This window comes from Lynx rufus, unplaced genomic scaffold (assembly GCF_022079265.1).
Source record: "Lynx rufus isolate CCGP_SWC_20201006 ecotype Redwood Valley unplaced genomic scaffold, mLynRuf1.p SCAF_1, whole genome shotgun sequence".
NCBI lineage: Eukaryota > Metazoa > Chordata > Mammalia > Carnivora > Felidae > Lynx > Lynx rufus.
Genome location: NW_025814823.1, coordinates 71,298,653 through 71,315,902, shown reverse-complemented (window position 1 = coordinate 71,315,902; position 17,250 = coordinate 71,298,653). Strand labels below are relative to the sequence as shown.

Here is a 17,250-nt window from a genome sequence, read left to right as displayed (position 1 = left end):
TATTCATTGTTTAAAAACAAAACAGAACCCAGCCAAACCAGTTATGTGGCATTATGTAGTCCAAAAAATCCAGTTTCTTGTCACTGAATTTCTCCCCCTTTAGCTAGATATTTTAACATCACAATATAGTTGATGTTTGGTCTCCCTTGTTTTTCACAAGATGGAGTTTTCAGTATATCAACTCTCTTATAATATGTAATGAAGGGAATCTTGAAATTTCCTTCCAGGGCTTAGACTAATCTCTGGGACCAGTTTTCTATATGCTTACATGTTACACACACAGTGTGAGAAACTGATTTTGACCAATGGAGAAGTCTAACATAGTTACAGGATTCCCCCTCGGTCAATAGGCACAGGTGATTTGAGAGTGAGTTTTCTACCCTTTCTGATAAATAGAAAGCTTTGGTCTTTGACTTAGGGTTCAGCAGTTAAACCAAGGGAACTTCCTTGGTTCCTGCACAAGAGCAGATACCAGAGGAAGGCACCTCCAGTTGGCCAGATTCTGTCCAAGCCTGAGCACAGCCTCCCAATTCCCTGGGCACGGACAGCAAGGGGAGAATGGGACAAGATTGAGTGTTCCCTCAGCAAGTCTGACAGGCTGTTTACAAAGTGACTTCACTCCTCAGACGTTAGGCAGGACTCCAGGCTTCGGGACCGCAGCCTGGCTGAGCTCCTAAAAACTGAAAGAGGGGGAGGAGATGGAACAGGTGAAAAAAGTGGCTGGTTTTCCAAGCATAGGGTGTGTAGTTTTTCAGATGTTTTAAATTCTTAATCCGCACCTCTCTTGTTTCTATCACTACTGTAGTCAATAGCACTTTCTGTTTTGGCATTTGACATTATTTTACGCCTTTGCTCTTCCTTTGACTTCACACAAGAGCGTTTTAATTTTGAAAGAAAAGTGCATCCGGAACCAGTCCTGGGACTTTCATACACTAGCTGGCTGTTTGGCACCCAGTCAGGCTCAACAGATGTTTGTTGAATGAATAAACGAATGAAGTGATTCTCTCAAAAAAGTTCAGAGAAATCTGTACTTTCAGGAAAGGTTTTTGTTTTGTTTTGTTACATTCGGGATTATCGCTTACAGTACCCTCTATGGGTTTGAGAGGGAAATCAGCAAAGTTGGTTTTAGAGTATTTTGAAGAAATTCAACCAAAAAGCAACCTAAATGTAATGCTCATTTTCCTTTTGATTCTATACCGTGTTTGAATCAAACTTGGGAAATTCAACTCAATGACTGAAAAGCAGGAGGACCCGATTTCTCCGCAGGTCCCTCTGGCCTTGGATCGGATTTGAGCCTGACAGACTAAGGGCGAGGGGCTCTGCTCAAGGGGGATCCGGGCCCAGGAGACGTGCCAGGCGCTTGCAGGACCCCTAGGACTAGTCCTCGAGCCCGGCTCAGCCGCGGACTTCGGGGCTGGAGGGACACAGGGGCCGGCCGGTCCCCAGGGCAGGCGCGAGGGCCCCGCGCAGGTGTCCGGCCTGCGTGCGGGGTGCGCCAGGGGTGCTGGGGGCCTGAGAGACCCGAGAGAGACGTTATTGTTACACTGTAACGAGTCTGATTAACATGCTCCTGACACTTTCCCTTAGTTTCTCCGGCTCCTAGCAACAGCGCACAAAGGCGCGGGATTGTCCCGGGCTCCGCGGGGACACGGGGCAGCCTTTGATCTGCCACCATTACAGCGGGGCTGCGCGACAGGCTCGCGGGCTCCGGGCAGCCCGCGGCGGGCGGGCGGACGAGCGGGGCCCGCAGCCCCGGCCCACTGGGCTCCCCTGGCCCAGGCTGCGCCCCGCGGGGAAGGGACGGCGCGCCTCCCGAGGGCGCGCGAGGGGCCTCCGGGGCCGCCAGTGTCCGCGTCCAGGTGCCCTCGCGCGCCGCCCGCCGACCTCGGTCCTCGGGAAGCGCGGGCGGCGGGGGACGCGGACTCTGCGTGTCCCGGCCCTGCGGGCGCACGTCCTTCCGACGGGGCGCGCTGCCCGGGCTCGCCGAGCCTTTCCCATCGGAAGAAGCAAACACTAAAACCGTGCCGTTCACTTACAAAAATTAAAGAAGGGCGCGAGCGACAAATCCCTGGTCTTTTGCAAGACTTGTAAAAAAAGAAAAAAAAAATTTTAGAATAAAAAAAATGCAGCAGGCTTCAGTCTGCTTAGCTGGAACGGGGTCCGATCGGCAGCAAATGACCACAAAAGGCGCCAACGACGATTTCGGTTCCTTTCGTACACACCACTTTTCTTTTTGTCGTTTAGCAATTCTTATCGATTCGGAAGGAAATATGCTACCGCATAATTGCTGGAATGTAAACAAACTACCACCCACAACAGCCACCATCCCCCGTCACAGGGCAGCAAAAAGCTGCCCGGTACCACCGCGCAAGATTTCAGGTACTAAGTTAAGGTATTTTAATGTAATTTATTTCCCATTTTGTGCGCTGTTAGCGCCTCCCCCCACCCCCCACCCCTTATCCCGATTTAAAATAAAGCGCAGAAAGGAAGACGGAAGTTTTAACATTGAAATGTTGCGCTCTGTTAATTACTTTCCTCCACTTTCCCCCTAAACTGCAATGTGGAAACCTCGCGGGGGGGAGGGTCTCTGGGCTGGGAGGACAGTGTCCCAGAGCCTGGGGCGTAAACTCTGCGGTGACAGACCGGTTCGGTGCCCTTCGCCGGTATTAATATGCACAACATCCTGCTGATAATCTTATAACCTGTTTTGTACCATCAATTGCCTTCCAAGTACTAGAAGTAAAAAAAACAAAAACAAAAACGGAAGACATTTAGCTTTTCAAGATTAACGGAAACCATAAGGCCAGAATATCCTTCAAGTTAAAAAGCATGTATTCTTTTTTATCCTCTTAAGACATCGTTAGAAAATCTAAGGTCTCCAGTGAAGGTCATTTTCCCGAACTAGGGCAGAACTCTTAAGGGGCTAATGTGTTAATGATAATAACAGGTATATTTTAGAAAAGGAAAAAAAAAAATCCTACATGGTGTGTTCCATTTACCCCGCAAAATATGCCATGCAAGCAGCTACTTTCACATTCAAATAGGAGGCGGTGAAGTCTTCTTGAGGAAGCTTTTCCCAGCCTGTCCCCGGAGGAGAGGACCTAAGGGCAGCCAGCGGATCTATACTTGGAAATTTTAAGGGAACTGAACCCAGATTCCAGAGGAAATTCCCATCCTGTGCTAACAGACAGTGCCTGACCCCACCGGAGTCTCCCTCACCATTTCAATAAAACATGATTGTACTGATATAATCCTCTATACATTAAAATGAGGTTGTCACAGATTGTCATTAAGACCTCAGTAAAACAATGAAGACATTATTGGGCACCCCCCTCCCTCGGGCAAGGTATTAGGGGAATAAAACAATCTACACCACACGGGTCCTATTGAGATTAATGAAAAAATTATGCAAAAAAAAATCTCAATTTCATTTTCCCGTGACAGGGCTTTGCATACATACAGTCAGCCCTGCCTTGCACCTGATGATTTATTAAACTAATCTACGGTGATCACCACTGATGTTCTCAACTCAATCTTGTCCTGGCTCATTTTCTAAGTAATTGTTTCTCATTAGTTCTGATAATGTTTTAATAGTGTTATCCATAATTTAGCCCCCAAGAATTAATAACAAGGGGGTGATATGGCAAAGCAGCCTGTGATGAGCTATACAAAACATAAACAGGTATGGTTTTTAATTAATCAGATGGTTGCAAGGTCCTCTTGTAGTCCATTCCTAGCTGGAGGAACCCCCGCAAGGTCCCTGACCCTGACTAGAGCCTCTTCCGGGGCTCTCCTTAGGGTTTCTGCTCAGAGCAGGACCTTGGTCCAGACTTCTGGCGCAAGTGGGTCCTAGTCTCACCATCCTACCATAATCAGACCACGGGATTATGAGTAAGATGATAAATGCGACATTTGGGTGTCAGGTAAAGGGTGTGGTGACCAGTCAATCCAACATGGTTGGGGGACCTAGGAACCCACGGGGCTGCTGGTGATGGGGGTGGGGAGTCCTAGCCGCGTCTAGACCTTGCTGAGGGGACTGCTTTTCTCAAGGTCCGAATGCCTTCACCATGGCATCTGAGGTCCCCTGAGAGGGAGGGCTTGCCTCTCTGAGCCCCCCCGCCTGAGGAGGCCCCCCTGTAGGGTTTGGGGGTTGCCTGTGTAACTGGGGTGGAGAGTAGAATGTCTGCTCTTTCATCTTGTCAAAGCCCGGACTGGTTATCTGCACCAACACAGGAGGATGGGAAGGGCAATTGGGTTGAAGTGGGGGCTGCCTGTAGGGAAGTCTGAAGGAAGGCTTTTATTTCCCTCTTATGTTTAAGGCAGTTCTAACACCGGGAGGAGGAGGTGTGTGTGTGCAACAGGTCAGGATGAGAGGAGGTCTCCCCTTGCCTTCTGCCTTCTGAGCAGTCCTCCTGTGTCTGTGTGTTCTGAGGGGAGGGGCAGAACCGGGCTGGTGGTCCCGGATCTCCCGGTGCGCACATGACTACCAGCCTAGGCCGGCACAGCTGCAACAGCTGCAACGCTGGTGGTAGTGATGGGTGCTGCCACCGGGGTCACTCTGCCCACTGCCTCTGTCCGCAGGCCTGAAGCCTGGTTTGGCTGCATGCCAGTCATCTCCCACCTCCCACTCTCCCATCTCCTTGGCTGAGATGCCACCTTCCTCCTTCCTGCTCCTCCACGTGAGGATGGGGTTGTGCCTCCCTTCCTTTCCAGCTAACCCTGGGGCGGCACAGAATGACTAACGTGAAGGGTAACAAAGCTCCCAGGAGGGGCTGGGGGGAGGGGTGCACCAAGGAGAAGAGACACGCAGCCCATCGCAGGTCAGAACCCCAGCTTAGCACACACATCCCATCTCACTCAGTTCAAGAGCTCTCTCCTCAGGTCCCAAGTTTGGGATTATTAGCTGGGTGTTTTAATGTGTTTCCCCAGAACTGTCCTGCCTGGGTCAGGTTCCTTCTGCATGCCTGTCAGAACCGAATCATCCCCTTCCTGCAATGCACTGGGTGGGTGGGTGATGCAAGATGGTGTGTGGGCCTCTCTTGCTTTGCTTGGGTTCCACGGTGCCCTTCCTTGTATATATCCTTCAACTCTACTTCTCTCTCGGACTTCCTGTAGGAACTGGAAGAGGCAGGGGCAAAGAAGACCCCTGGTTGGGGCATACAGTAGGGGCCACGGAGGAAATAAACAACAAGGGGGTAGGAGGAGGTGAAAAATGAAAATCAAAAACTGTTTTCTATTTACAAATTTAAATAAACAGAACAGCCTTCCCCGCAGTGTTTGTCTAAGAGTAGCAGCTTTGCTGCTGTGTAGGTCATGAAAAGGTTGGTGTAGAGTTTAAAACTTCCCATTCTGTTAATTTCTTAAAGAACAGTCGTCCAGAGTCTCAACACAAAAGCGCATGATTTAATGAGGAGCAGAAACAAAATCTCTGATTGTTGGTGTTTCAAATTTCATTGGCGTCCTCTGGCAAACACAAGTTGATCCTTCCCAGCTTCAATACCCTTTAGCCTTCAATATAAGAGCACATGCTGAATAGGGAAGAATGGCTGGTTGTTATGTTTATTTACCCTTACTACAAGCTGGGTTAACCTCTTCAAAACAGCTTTACTAAGCCCGTTAACCACACCACCCATATGACCTGCAGCAGCATCTCTAATGTGATGCAAATCTCGCAGGGGACCATATGCACCAGATCTGCCCCATTGTGTCTTCTTAGAGGCTACAAGTTTATTGCTGAGGGGGCCTGTTCCAGCCATACATTTGCAGGGGGGGAATGGCCTCAATGGCAAACAGTTAAATGGGGAAATTAAGGGAGAGAATAGATGGTCTTGTGTTTCTGCACATTTTTTTTTTTTTTAATTGCTGGTAACTGTTGACCCAAAGCATTCACCCAGGATGAAGGCTTTCATAGTCCTTACCTAGAGCCCATATGTATGGGTGTTTCATTTGGGGAGGTGGAGGTTAAGAGTAAGGTTTTGAAGATTTATTTTTACAAGGTATCTGTATGAACAAAAACGATACTTAACTTTTCTATGCCATCTCTTGTTTTATCAGATTTCTAGGAGCTAAACGCAACCCTTTGGGTAGTTACTATTTTTTTTTTTAAGACTGGCCTTAAAATTATTTACAGTGTTGAGTGAACAAATGAACGACAGGGGAAACATCTAACGTGAGAAATGTGAAGGGAGCATACGTATTCGGAAAAGATCTGTTTCATTAAAGACCTAACATCCCTTCAGCCCATCTCTCGCCACGATTTTATCTCCCTGTGAAATCGTAAGTGCATATTTGCAACACATTCATGAGCAATAAAATCATAAGCTTGGAACCAAAAAGAAGAAAGTTCATTTTTAGAGGAACAACTGGCCAGTGAGATAACAACAACAAAAAATTGTGATTACCATGAACTGTAAATGGAGAAAGGTTCCAATCTGGCATACTAACAAGTTGCCTTGAGTATTATGGTTTGTCTTTAAGAAACCCACTGTATATGTTCAGCCCACCTGATGAGAGCTTCATTTAACAGATCATTTTTCCTTGATGGATGTGGCAAGCGTAACAATGTTCTGGGCTTGCTTCAGTAATGGCATGTCGATCATACTCCCTTGGAAAGTAAAGGCTCCCTGGAAAACAGAGAATACAAACTTCCTAAAAGAATGTTCAGAAATTATAGGCTTCCTTTCTGTGCACACTTGTACAACAAGAACATTTTAGATTCCACCTGAATTATATTGACTTTCCCACCCAACTTTTGAGAAAGCCAAAGTAAATTACAGGGGAAAGATTTCTTTTTTCCTCCTAAAGAGGGGGGAGAAAAAGCCCTTCAGCATTTTAATGGAGGGGAAAAGCATCACACACAAGGTATTTGAAACTGTTCATTTAACTCTTGAAATCAGGCAGAAAACTATGGAAGGAAAATGCAAATACTTCCTTATATAGTTTTGAAATATTGCCTAGAACTTTAAAAATAATAATATGCTCTGGTAACCAATCGTTGTTTGAAAAAATAACTATATGATCAGGTTAATGGCAAAATGCTTCCTTCTTGTAATATAATTGAGGGGTAACACTATCATGTGATGAGAAAATGTAAGGTAGGATTGCACTGAATAAAAAGAGACTCCTCTGTTGGTACACACATGTAGGAGAGGACTAGAATGACAAGGGACATGAGCCTGTAACAAAGAAGTCACAGGTCTGTTGAATGGTGAGTCTGGAAAGAATCTCTGAGATCTCCTGATTTATCCCCATTTTTCAGATACATTTTCTTTTAAACTTCTACAAATACTTATTGAATGTGTCATGTGATCTAGGTCCTAGGTCCTGTTCTCATGAGGAAACTGAGGCCCAGAGTAGGGAAGTGATTTTCCAAGGTCATGTGACTAGGAAAAGTTAGAGCTGGAGCCAATACCTGGGTTATCAGAACCTCAAGCCTTTATCAGAGACCCCCATATTAAGGTAACGAGGAAGTGTCTTTACTGCACCAAAGAAAGATTAAATGGACAGAAGGCAGTAAGCCCAGAATCTGAAGTTAATGTCTGGTTATTTGTGTTCTTTTAATCACTTCTTTTTGCCATTTACAATCACAACTCTTCTTAAGACTCCTTCCTTCCACCTGTTGGCAAGGATGCTGGTGGACTGGAGCCGTCATAATCCTTGCTGATGGTCCATCTGCATATACTGCCATCCATTGCTGGATTTCACAAGTACCACCTCTCAACAGTCAATGTTGTCATTATTCAGAAGTTCTGGAATGGCTCTTCTGGTCTCTCTGGAAACCCTTATCTCCCATAATTACAAGAGTTATACACGGAATGGAGATTTAAAAAGTGGCAGGGGATCCTTAGCAATGACTTTGGAATTTAGTTTTCAATCAAGAGAGATTTAAAAGCCAATGGGATTAGAGGTTTAACCAGTAGTACCTAACCTTCTCAGCCTTAGAATCTGATTCCTATGAACACCTGTGTTGGCCTAAAATCCTGTATCTGAAGTCATTTTCTAACCCTCTCGTTTTTACTATTTATATCTCCAGACTGACTTTTGCCTAATTTCATTCAGCCTAGAGCTAATTTTGGTCATCTCTGTGACCGTGATGAATTTTATGAATTCAATTAGAAGTTCCAGGGATGTTCCGTGGGTTAGAATAGCATGTGAAATCAGGGTGTGGGACTCATGCTGTTTTACAAGGCAATAGTCTAGTTTTCTCATTGGAGTAAGTGATGAAGACCGAAGGCCTCCTGGTTATCTGACCACCAAGTGGATTATGCCCCTGTAAAACAGCACATCAGTCCTGCTAAGGTTTAAATAATAGGCTGGAGAGATGAAATTAGAATAGATGCACATGAAATCAAAACAATGCACACAGAATCAAAATGACGGCCTTGGGCTTATGCCATGTTTCCCAAATCTGTTTGGGTTCCACATGCACATCAAAGACGCAAAGTATTTCATGGAGAGCCTTTCTTTTACAGTGGCAGATTTTGCTTGACTTCATTAAGCTTAAGCTGAAAAACAAAGTTCAAGATTTTTGTGCTTTGTTTTCTTTATCTCTGCAAATTGAGGACTTTAGTGTTAAGAATTAGTTTACCAAAATGAATACCGTCCTGCTTTCACATATTGACCTATAATATGGTGGGCTTTTTTAAAACATAAGGCTCTACATGTGAAATGTGAATGTCTGTTGGTCAGGATTTGGAAAAATGCAGTTTGTCAAAAGTTGCTTGGGTCTGTGGGGAGGGTTTGAAACAGTCCTTAATGAGTGATTATAGATAAATTTCCATTTCCCAGCCTGGTGCTTTCCTGAGAAATTAGCACACTATTTCAAAAAGTATAGAGAACCTCCATCAGCTTGAAGATTCAGACTCTCATTAGGTTTAAAATGCCTTTAATAGTAACTTATTCATAGTTAACCACTTGAACTACCTTACCGACTATAACAATAATAATAGCTGTAATTTTTTGAGCAGTTGCTAGATCAGAGACTATGTCAGAGACTTGACATGCTTTATTCAGGTACCACTCATAACAGTGTGAAGTGAATACTATTATGCAACCCCATTAAAAATTTCTTTCTCTTTTTAATTGTGGTAAAAACACATAAAATTTGTCATCTTAACCATTTTTAAACATACACTTTAGTAGTGTTAAGTATATTTGCATTGTTGTGCAACAGATCTCCAGAAATTTTCCATCCGGCAGAACTGAAACTCTGTCCCCATTGACAACTTACTCCCATCCCCAGCAGCCACTGTTCTATTTCATTTCTATTAAGTTTCATATCTATCTTCATTTTATAACTGAGGGAACTGGGGCACAAGGAACTTAAAAAACTTATAGATGCCTGCCCGGTGGCCAGTGAGTATAGGACTAGGATAACAGCTAGCTGTAGCTGGTCCAAAGCCTGTGCTCCAGGATTATACCTTAAGCTTATCGATTGCAAAGTGTTCTCCTGACCAACTGGATCAGATACATTGACAGGGATGGTAGGGGACGTGGCTTGTTAAAATGCATATAGGGTCTGATCCTATATGGTTTGATGCAGAAGGCTGGTGGGTGAAGGATTGGCCAGGAATCCTCTCATGGTTCTGACGCACATTCAAGTTAGAGAAGTTCGGTGTTTTAGTTCCCCTGCTTAAAAACAGGCTGGGGCACCTGGGTGGCACAGTCAGTTAAGCATCCAACTTCCACTCAGGTCATGATCTCACAGTTCATGGGTTCAAGCCCCCTGTTGGGCTCTGCGCTAACAGCTCAGAGCTTGGAGGCTACTTTGGATTCTGTCTCCCTCTGCCTTTCCCCCGCTTGTGTTTTCTCTCTCAAAAATAAACATTAAAAAAAAAGTGTGTGTGTGTGTGTGACACACACACACACACACACATAAAAGAAACAAGGCTGAGACACCTGGGTGGCTCAGTTAAGTGTCCCACTCTTGATTTTGGCTCAGGTCATGATTCACAGTTGTGGGTTTGAGCCCCAAGTCAGACTCTGTGCTGATAGTGTGGAGCCTGCTTGGGATTCTCTCTCAAAAATAAATAAATAAACTTTAAAAAAATTGTTATAAAAAAAGAAACAGGCCCACTTTGATATGGATACGATCTGATCTGTGCCCTCAAGGAGCAGTGTGCTGGGGGAGACAGGAAAGAGAAGAAGCAGGTGCCATAAAATGCAACAAGAATTAGAGAAAAGGCCACTGTGAAGAGCACAGAGAGATCTCTGGGTCTGAAGTGACTGCCCTTCTTATCCATTCAGGATCATGTTTGCCAGTTTGCACTATTCACACGGATACGATATTGTATACCTAGCATACGTCATGCATTTCCTGTTAGAGTTGCCATGGAGCGCTGTATGCAGTGGGCTTTTAGTCAACGATTACCTATTATTTGTTGTAATAAATCACTGGTCAGTCACTTTGGCACATTTTACTACACACATGTTTAGGGTTTCAGGCTCCTGGAAGTGAAGGACAGTATCACCTTAGCATGCATGTTATCTGCATAGCACAGAAAACAATAACCATTGGGCTAGCTATAGTTGTTTTTTTTTTAACTTTACTTATTTATTTTGAGAGAGAGAGAGAGACAGAGAGAGCGCGCGCGCACACGCATGAGTGGGGGAGGGGGAGAGGGTTGGAGAGACGGAATCCCAAGCAGGGTCTGCACTGTTAGCACATAGACCGGTGCGGGGCTCTAACTCATGAACCCATTAGATCAGGACCTGAGCTGAGATCAAGAGTCAGATGCTGAACTAATTGACTGCTATACCCAGGCACCCTGGGCTATAGTTTTTCTAACAACTCAGTCATTCCCTGTTGGTAAGGCAGGCACTGAGATAACATGAACTTTACCAGACCTGGAAGTTCTTCATGGGGGAGAATCTGACTTACAATTTGAAAGCAAAAGTGTTGATGATGATGGTGGTGTGATGACAACAGTGATCACATTTATAGGAAATATTCAGACATTTTGATTTTTTTTAATTAAAAAAATTTTTTTTAACGTTTATTCATTTTTGAGACAGAGAGAGACAGAGCATGAATGGGGGAAGGTCAGAGAGAGAGGGAGACACAGAATCTGAAACAGGCTCCAGGCTCTGAGCTGTCAGCACAGAGCCCGATGCGGGGCTCGAACTCACGGACTGCGAGATCATGACCTGAGCCGAAGTCGGATGCCCAACCGACTGAGCCACCCAGGCGCCCCGACATTTTGATTTCTGGCACTTAACACTCGAGAATGTTTTCTCTAGAGTATTGAATCTTCTCTAGGGTAATTTACTAGAAATACAAATTGATCTAATTCTTTTCCTACTCACTTTATTTCCAAATCACATCTCTGAGCATCCAGGGAGCTCCCTCTGACATTCCAGTGATGGTGGTGCTCCACTGGCACAAGTGAGAACATTTGAGTACAGCTGTCACAGTCCTTCTTTTTCAGGGGGACGTTCTTCCTGCATGACTCTAAGTCTAGTGCCCAGTGAAACACTTACCTTGGCAGTTTCCAGGGAATTCCTAAAACTTTTGTCAGCCTTGGCCATTATGAAATTTTTCTTCAAGATCTTGGTTGTGCCCTCTATTTGCTTAAATCTTGGGAGGCCCAGCATGGCCTGTGATTAGCTCTTCCTCCCTCACAAAGTCAGCTGCTCCTCCCTACTCCTCAAAAAGGCAGAGGGTTGGGGCGCCTGGGTGGCGCAGTCGGTTAAGCGTCCGACTTCAGCCAGGTCACGATCTCGCGGTCCGTGAGTTCGAGCCCCGCGTCGGGCTCTGGGCTGATGGCTCAGAGCCTGGAGCCTGTTTCCGATTCTGTGTCTCCCTCTCTCTCTGCCCCTCCCCCGTTCATGCTCTGTCTCTCTCTGTCCCAAAAATAAATAAACGTTGAAAAAAAAATTTTTAAAAAAATAATAAAAATTAAAAAAAAAAAAAAGGCAGAGGGTGATGCTCCACTGAGGTATTCTGATGGACACTGTTTCATTCTTCTTTCTTTCCAGTTTTTCAACCTATCACCCTGGAGAGTCCTTGGACAGGCCCTATTATGGCCTTGGTTTCCTCATGACTCAGTTATGACATTCCTTTAAGGATGTTAGTTTGGTTGCCAGGCACCCACAGCCCCATGGGGAGGTCTTACTGAGAGACTGCTGGGATACTTACTGGGAAGGAGCACCTTCCTAATTGGGATCATGTTGTTATCTTTCTAAAATACTGGACAGGATCATCCATTTTCTTAAACCTGGCTGTGGTTCCCTCTGGACTTACAAAATCAAGTGCAATCTCCTGACCAGGGCTCCCCATGAGGAGACTAGACCCTACCTCTGCTTTCAGCCTTGTCTCCTGCCAGTCTACCCACCTATCCACCCACACACTCACACTCTTCTGTACCTTTCCCATATGCTCTGTTCTCTGCTCTGAAGCACCTCTCCTTGTCTGTCCTGTACACTCTTCATCTTTCAAAATGTCAGATGTCATGTCTATGAAGCGTTTCCAGACTTCCCTGGTAGGACTGATCTCTCCTTCCTTTTTTTTAAAATAAACTCTACACCCAACTTGGGGCTCAAACCCACCAACCTGAGTTCAAAACTCAAGGCTCCAGGCACCTGGCTGGCTCAGTCAGTAGAGCATGCAATTCTTGATCTTGGGGTCATGAGCTCAAGCCCCATATTGGATATAGAGCTCACTTAAAGAAAAAAAAACAAAAAGAGTCACATGCTCTACTGACTGAGCCAGCCAGGCACCCCTCACCTTCCTTTCTCTATACAGCTTCTCATTACAACCCTTGTCACACTCTATTGTAATGATCTGTTTACACTGCTATCTTTCTCAGTAAGCTGTGAGACTCTTGAGGGAAGGGGCCATGTCTCATACATCTTTGAATCCCCAGAACCCAGTACTCAAAACATGGTTTCAAGTGGAGCTTGGCTCTTTGGTGGGGCTCAAGTTGGATGACTGAGGGGAGGGTGATAGGGGAAGATGCTATCTATCTTAACCATTTCTTCTCCTTCATCTGCAAGCATCTTTCTATGCCACATGACCTTCTCCTGGTCTGGTAATACCACTGGTAAGTTGGCTAACACTTGCTTAGACTCCAGTAGGACACAGTGACTTACCTCAACAAATGTGATCTTGGGTTGGGGTCAGGTTAACTCATGCATATGTCTTAACAGTTAAAGTGCAAGTAAGTCTGTCACATTTGTAGCACTTAAAGACTGAGGGGCTACAGAGAAATGGAGCCATCAAAATGGAGGTGGTCTTGCCAGAAAAGGACTTCAAGGAATAGGTACATTTAAAGTGAGGTTTTGGGGTGCTTGGGTGGTTCAGTCAATTGAGTGTCCAACTCTTGATTTCGGCTCAAGTCATGATCCCAGGGTTGTGGGATTGAGCCCCGAGTGGGACCATGCTCAGCATGGAGCCTGCTTGGGATTCTCTCTCTCTCCCTCTCTCTCTCCCACCCCCCTGCCCCTGTCCTGTTTGTGCACATGCACTTCCTGTCTCACTCTGAAAAAAAAGTGTCAGGTTTAGAAGGTCAGGTATGCCAAAGGACCAAGGAGTGTGTGTGTGTGTGTGGGGGGGGGGGGCGTGAGGAGAGACTGGGAATAGCAAGTAGAGACAAACCAGTGGGGTTGGCTTTCTCTGTTTTGCAAGAGCCTTGCACGCTTCTGGTCACCAGTGATTCAACAAGTCAAGCAAAATGGAGGACCACAGTATGAGATACTGCATCTGTCTATGGCTGAATGGGATTCTCTAGCATTAGGAAAAGGAAGCCTAATCCAGCCAAATTAATAGGGATGACTGCTGGTTCTGTTACTCATTAGCTGCTTGACTTTCCATACGACAAGGCACAAGACAGCCTCTGCTTGATGAAGCTGGACTAGAACCCACTGGAATCCCTCTGTTCTTGCCACATGCCCTGGTAGACCCAACACTTGCTCCTTCTTGGACTCTGAGGGGAAAAGGCTGAACAATCTGTTCCTTTCCTTTATTCTGGGCATTTTCCCTCTAAGCATGATCTGGGGATCCAACAATGGGAAAGCTAAGAGCTGGCCTGGTCCAGCTTTGTTTCTGAGTGGGACCATGGTAGATGGATTGACCTGGGCACCAGAGGAGGGTGCTGGAGTTAGGGGAAGGATGTTCATTCTCCCTTGAGGAGGAAATATGAAGATTCCTTCAGCAACTGTAGCCTATACTCTAGTTAACCATAGTCCTTAGAAAGCCTATAATATTCATTTCCAAACTAAAAATTGGAGGCATGCAATCTTATCAGGAAGACCCATTACAAAAAAAAAAAAAAAAAGAGATTTTCATCAAATAGTACTTTATGATTTTACAAAACATTTCAAAGACATTTTCTCACTTGCAGGAGGGAGGGCATGGTACTTTCTATTTTAGAGATGCAAAAGCCAGTTCAGATTTAGTTAACCTTTTCAAAGAAACTTATGGGAAGGATAGGACTAGAGCCTAAGGCTTACCACCTGAAATCCCAAACTCTTCTAAGTGGTGTACCCCAAAGTATGACTGGTAACAGCAGTACCTGAGATGATTAAAGAAAAATATTTAAATATAAAAAATTAATATATATTTGTTTTATATATTATATATTTAATTTTTTTATTTTGATGTGATTTATAAAAAAATAACTATCATATCTAAGCTTATTTCAGAGATATTATTACTCAGGATGAGGCTGAAAAAATGGTATATAGGTAAGGTGCAAATAAGCAAATATGTGAAAATGTAATTAAAAGCTAAAACAAGTTTTTAATGTTTATTTATTTTGAGAGAGAGAGAGCACACACGAGCAGGGGAGGGGCAGAAAGAGAGGGAGAGACAGAATCTCAAGCAGTCTCTGTGCTATCTGTGCAGAACCCAACTCGGGGCTCCAATTCAAGAACCATGAGACCAAAACCTGAGGTGAAATCGAGAGACAGACGCTTAACCAACTGAGCCACCCAGGTGCCCTGAAAATGTAACTTTAATAACTGAATTCAGGAACAACTGAAATATAACATGCTTCCATCCTGAGTTTCCACTTGACAGTTTTTACTATAATTATTATGACATCAGAAATACTGAAGAATATTTTCAGTGAGAAAAAATTCAATAATAAATATGTGAATGATATTTTAAGTTCTCAAAAATCCTAAAGCATTTGTAAGAAAGATTAAAGGGGATGACATTTGATCCTTGTATGTGCTTCTTAGTAACAGTAACCCTTTGCTTTATAGAAACACGTCTTTTAAAGTTGCCATTAAGGTAGTAAAAGAATATTTCTGAAGACTTGGAAAATAGAGAACATGTTTTTCTTATTTTAACACCTAAATTGTAGTGACAATTTGGTAGATATTTTAATAATATTTTGAATTAAAATTCAATAGCCAATTCCTGCAATAGCCAGAGAATTTTAGATGCTAACATAGTCTACATGAATTTCTAAGAGTTCAGCTGAATTCATTCAACACGGTCAACAATTCACATTGGGCTGATGGGTCATTACTACCAGTGCTGAGATTCTGACAGATGATATTCCATGGCCTTTGATGGGGAAGCCCTTTAAATGATTCCTAAGAATGTAATAGTTGGAATATCTGAAGAGGGGTTAGTTTTGAGCCAACTGGTGAATGCAGCGACAACTGCTTGGGAAGGCATCTCAGCCCCTGTCTCAGACACGGCCTTAGAAGGGGCATGGGGTGTCGGGGATCCTGCCTGCTGGACAGCCTATCAGATTTATTTTCCGATTTCTGAAAGGTGAAAAAGCCTGGAGAAGCTGCCTCCTTTCCTCCATCTTTTCCCGACTTGTACAAACTCTTGTAGTTCTCCGACCTGTACAAACTCTGAGCACAGAACCATCAGTGGGGTCTGGAAGGCAGTGCCCCTGGTGCTCCCCAGGGCACTTCCACCGGCCAGGTCAGTAGTGGCCCAAGAGGACACCAAGCATCACCTGTCCAGGCAGCCCCTCTGTGACTTTCCACCAAACAGAAATAGACAACTCTCCAGGATGGGTGTTCTGAGGTGGTATTCTGTAGCTGAAACAAAAAGTGCACACAGATACATACAGAGAAAGGGTCTTGCTTCTCTTGTTTAAGGCACCTTGGTGCAGAGGTTAGGAATATGGGCTTTTGGATCAGCTACACCTTGAACTCAAGCTTTGCCTTTTCCGAGCTGTGTGTGATCTGCAGCACACACTGTTACTTTTCTAAGCCTCAGTTTCTTCACCTGTAAAATGGGGATGATAATACCTCCCTTAGAAAATTGTCTTGAGAATTAAATAAAATAATGTATACAATGGCCTGTCACGCAACAGGCTCTCAGTACATGGGAGCTGCCACTGCTGCCACCACTACCATTCCTGTCACTGCTGCTGTGACTATGTCCTCTCTGAGACTGCTGCCACTACCACAGCCAATGCTGTCACCTCTACCTGATTGCTATCGCCACCACCACAATCCCTGCTACTCCTGCCACTGCTATTGTTGGCTGGAGATGATTTAATTCCATTTATCACAGAAAGGTTCAGTGAAGTGTACAGTATTTGAATCATAACAGGATTTTACGTCTTCAGAGTAGCTTTGAGGGTTCTGAGGGACATCAACATTCTGGAGGGTGCAATGAGCAGAGGCCAACTCATGCCTAAAGCTTCCCACCCCCTCCAAACATAAATCAGAGACTGAACTGTCACTTTAAGAAACTAGACTCAGGGGTGTGACAGAATTTGACACCTCATCAGTATTTGAAAACAAGTACATTTAAAAGAACTTAAAAGCTTAGAATATCAGCTGAGGAGATACTAATGAAATGCAGGTGACCTGATATTGGGAGCATCACTTACACTGGAGGAGGAGGTAAAACAGGACAGGGTTTCCAGCAACAGAGAGCAGGAGAAGGAAGAATACTGGCAAAGGCAAATGGCCCAATGCATTTATATAAAAAGGAGGAAACTCCCCGGAATGTGGAAACTGAGTGAATGTAAAATGAATAGACATCATTAACATTTTGCTTTTTAAAAAGGAAGCATGAAATCACTTAGCTTTAGCCCTGCATGGAAAATGGAAACACTTGTGTTATACTCCAGTAAGGTTATCTGGGGACTTTACCAACAGTTTTAGGAGGCTGGAGGAGAAAAGAAGAGACAGTGGAAGGCTTGCGAGATGAATTTGGCAGGGAAGACAGAGGTGACTGGACAGGAGGGAGGAGAGCAGAGGTGAATGTTTGGGTCAATTATCTTAATATGTGACAGGTCCCGAGTTGTCTACTTGCCCAGATGGAGGGTCTCA

General features: G+C 44.6%; 1 protein-coding gene across 1 annotated transcript in view; it reads right to left on the bottom strand.

The window, feature by feature from the left end:
• Window positions 1-5,399: 5,399 nt before the first annotated feature.
• CLYBL (citramalyl-CoA lyase) overlaps window positions 5,400-17,250 on the bottom strand; it is a 132,708-nt gene continuing 120,857 nt past the window's right edge. Inside the window, exon 8 of the mRNA XM_047075324.1 lies at window positions 5,400-6,623. Within this exon, the coding sequence (XP_046931280.1) occupies window positions 6,528-6,623 (96 nt within the window). The 3' untranslated portion in view covers window positions 5,400-6,527. The remainder of the gene's footprint in view (window positions 6,624-17,250) is intronic.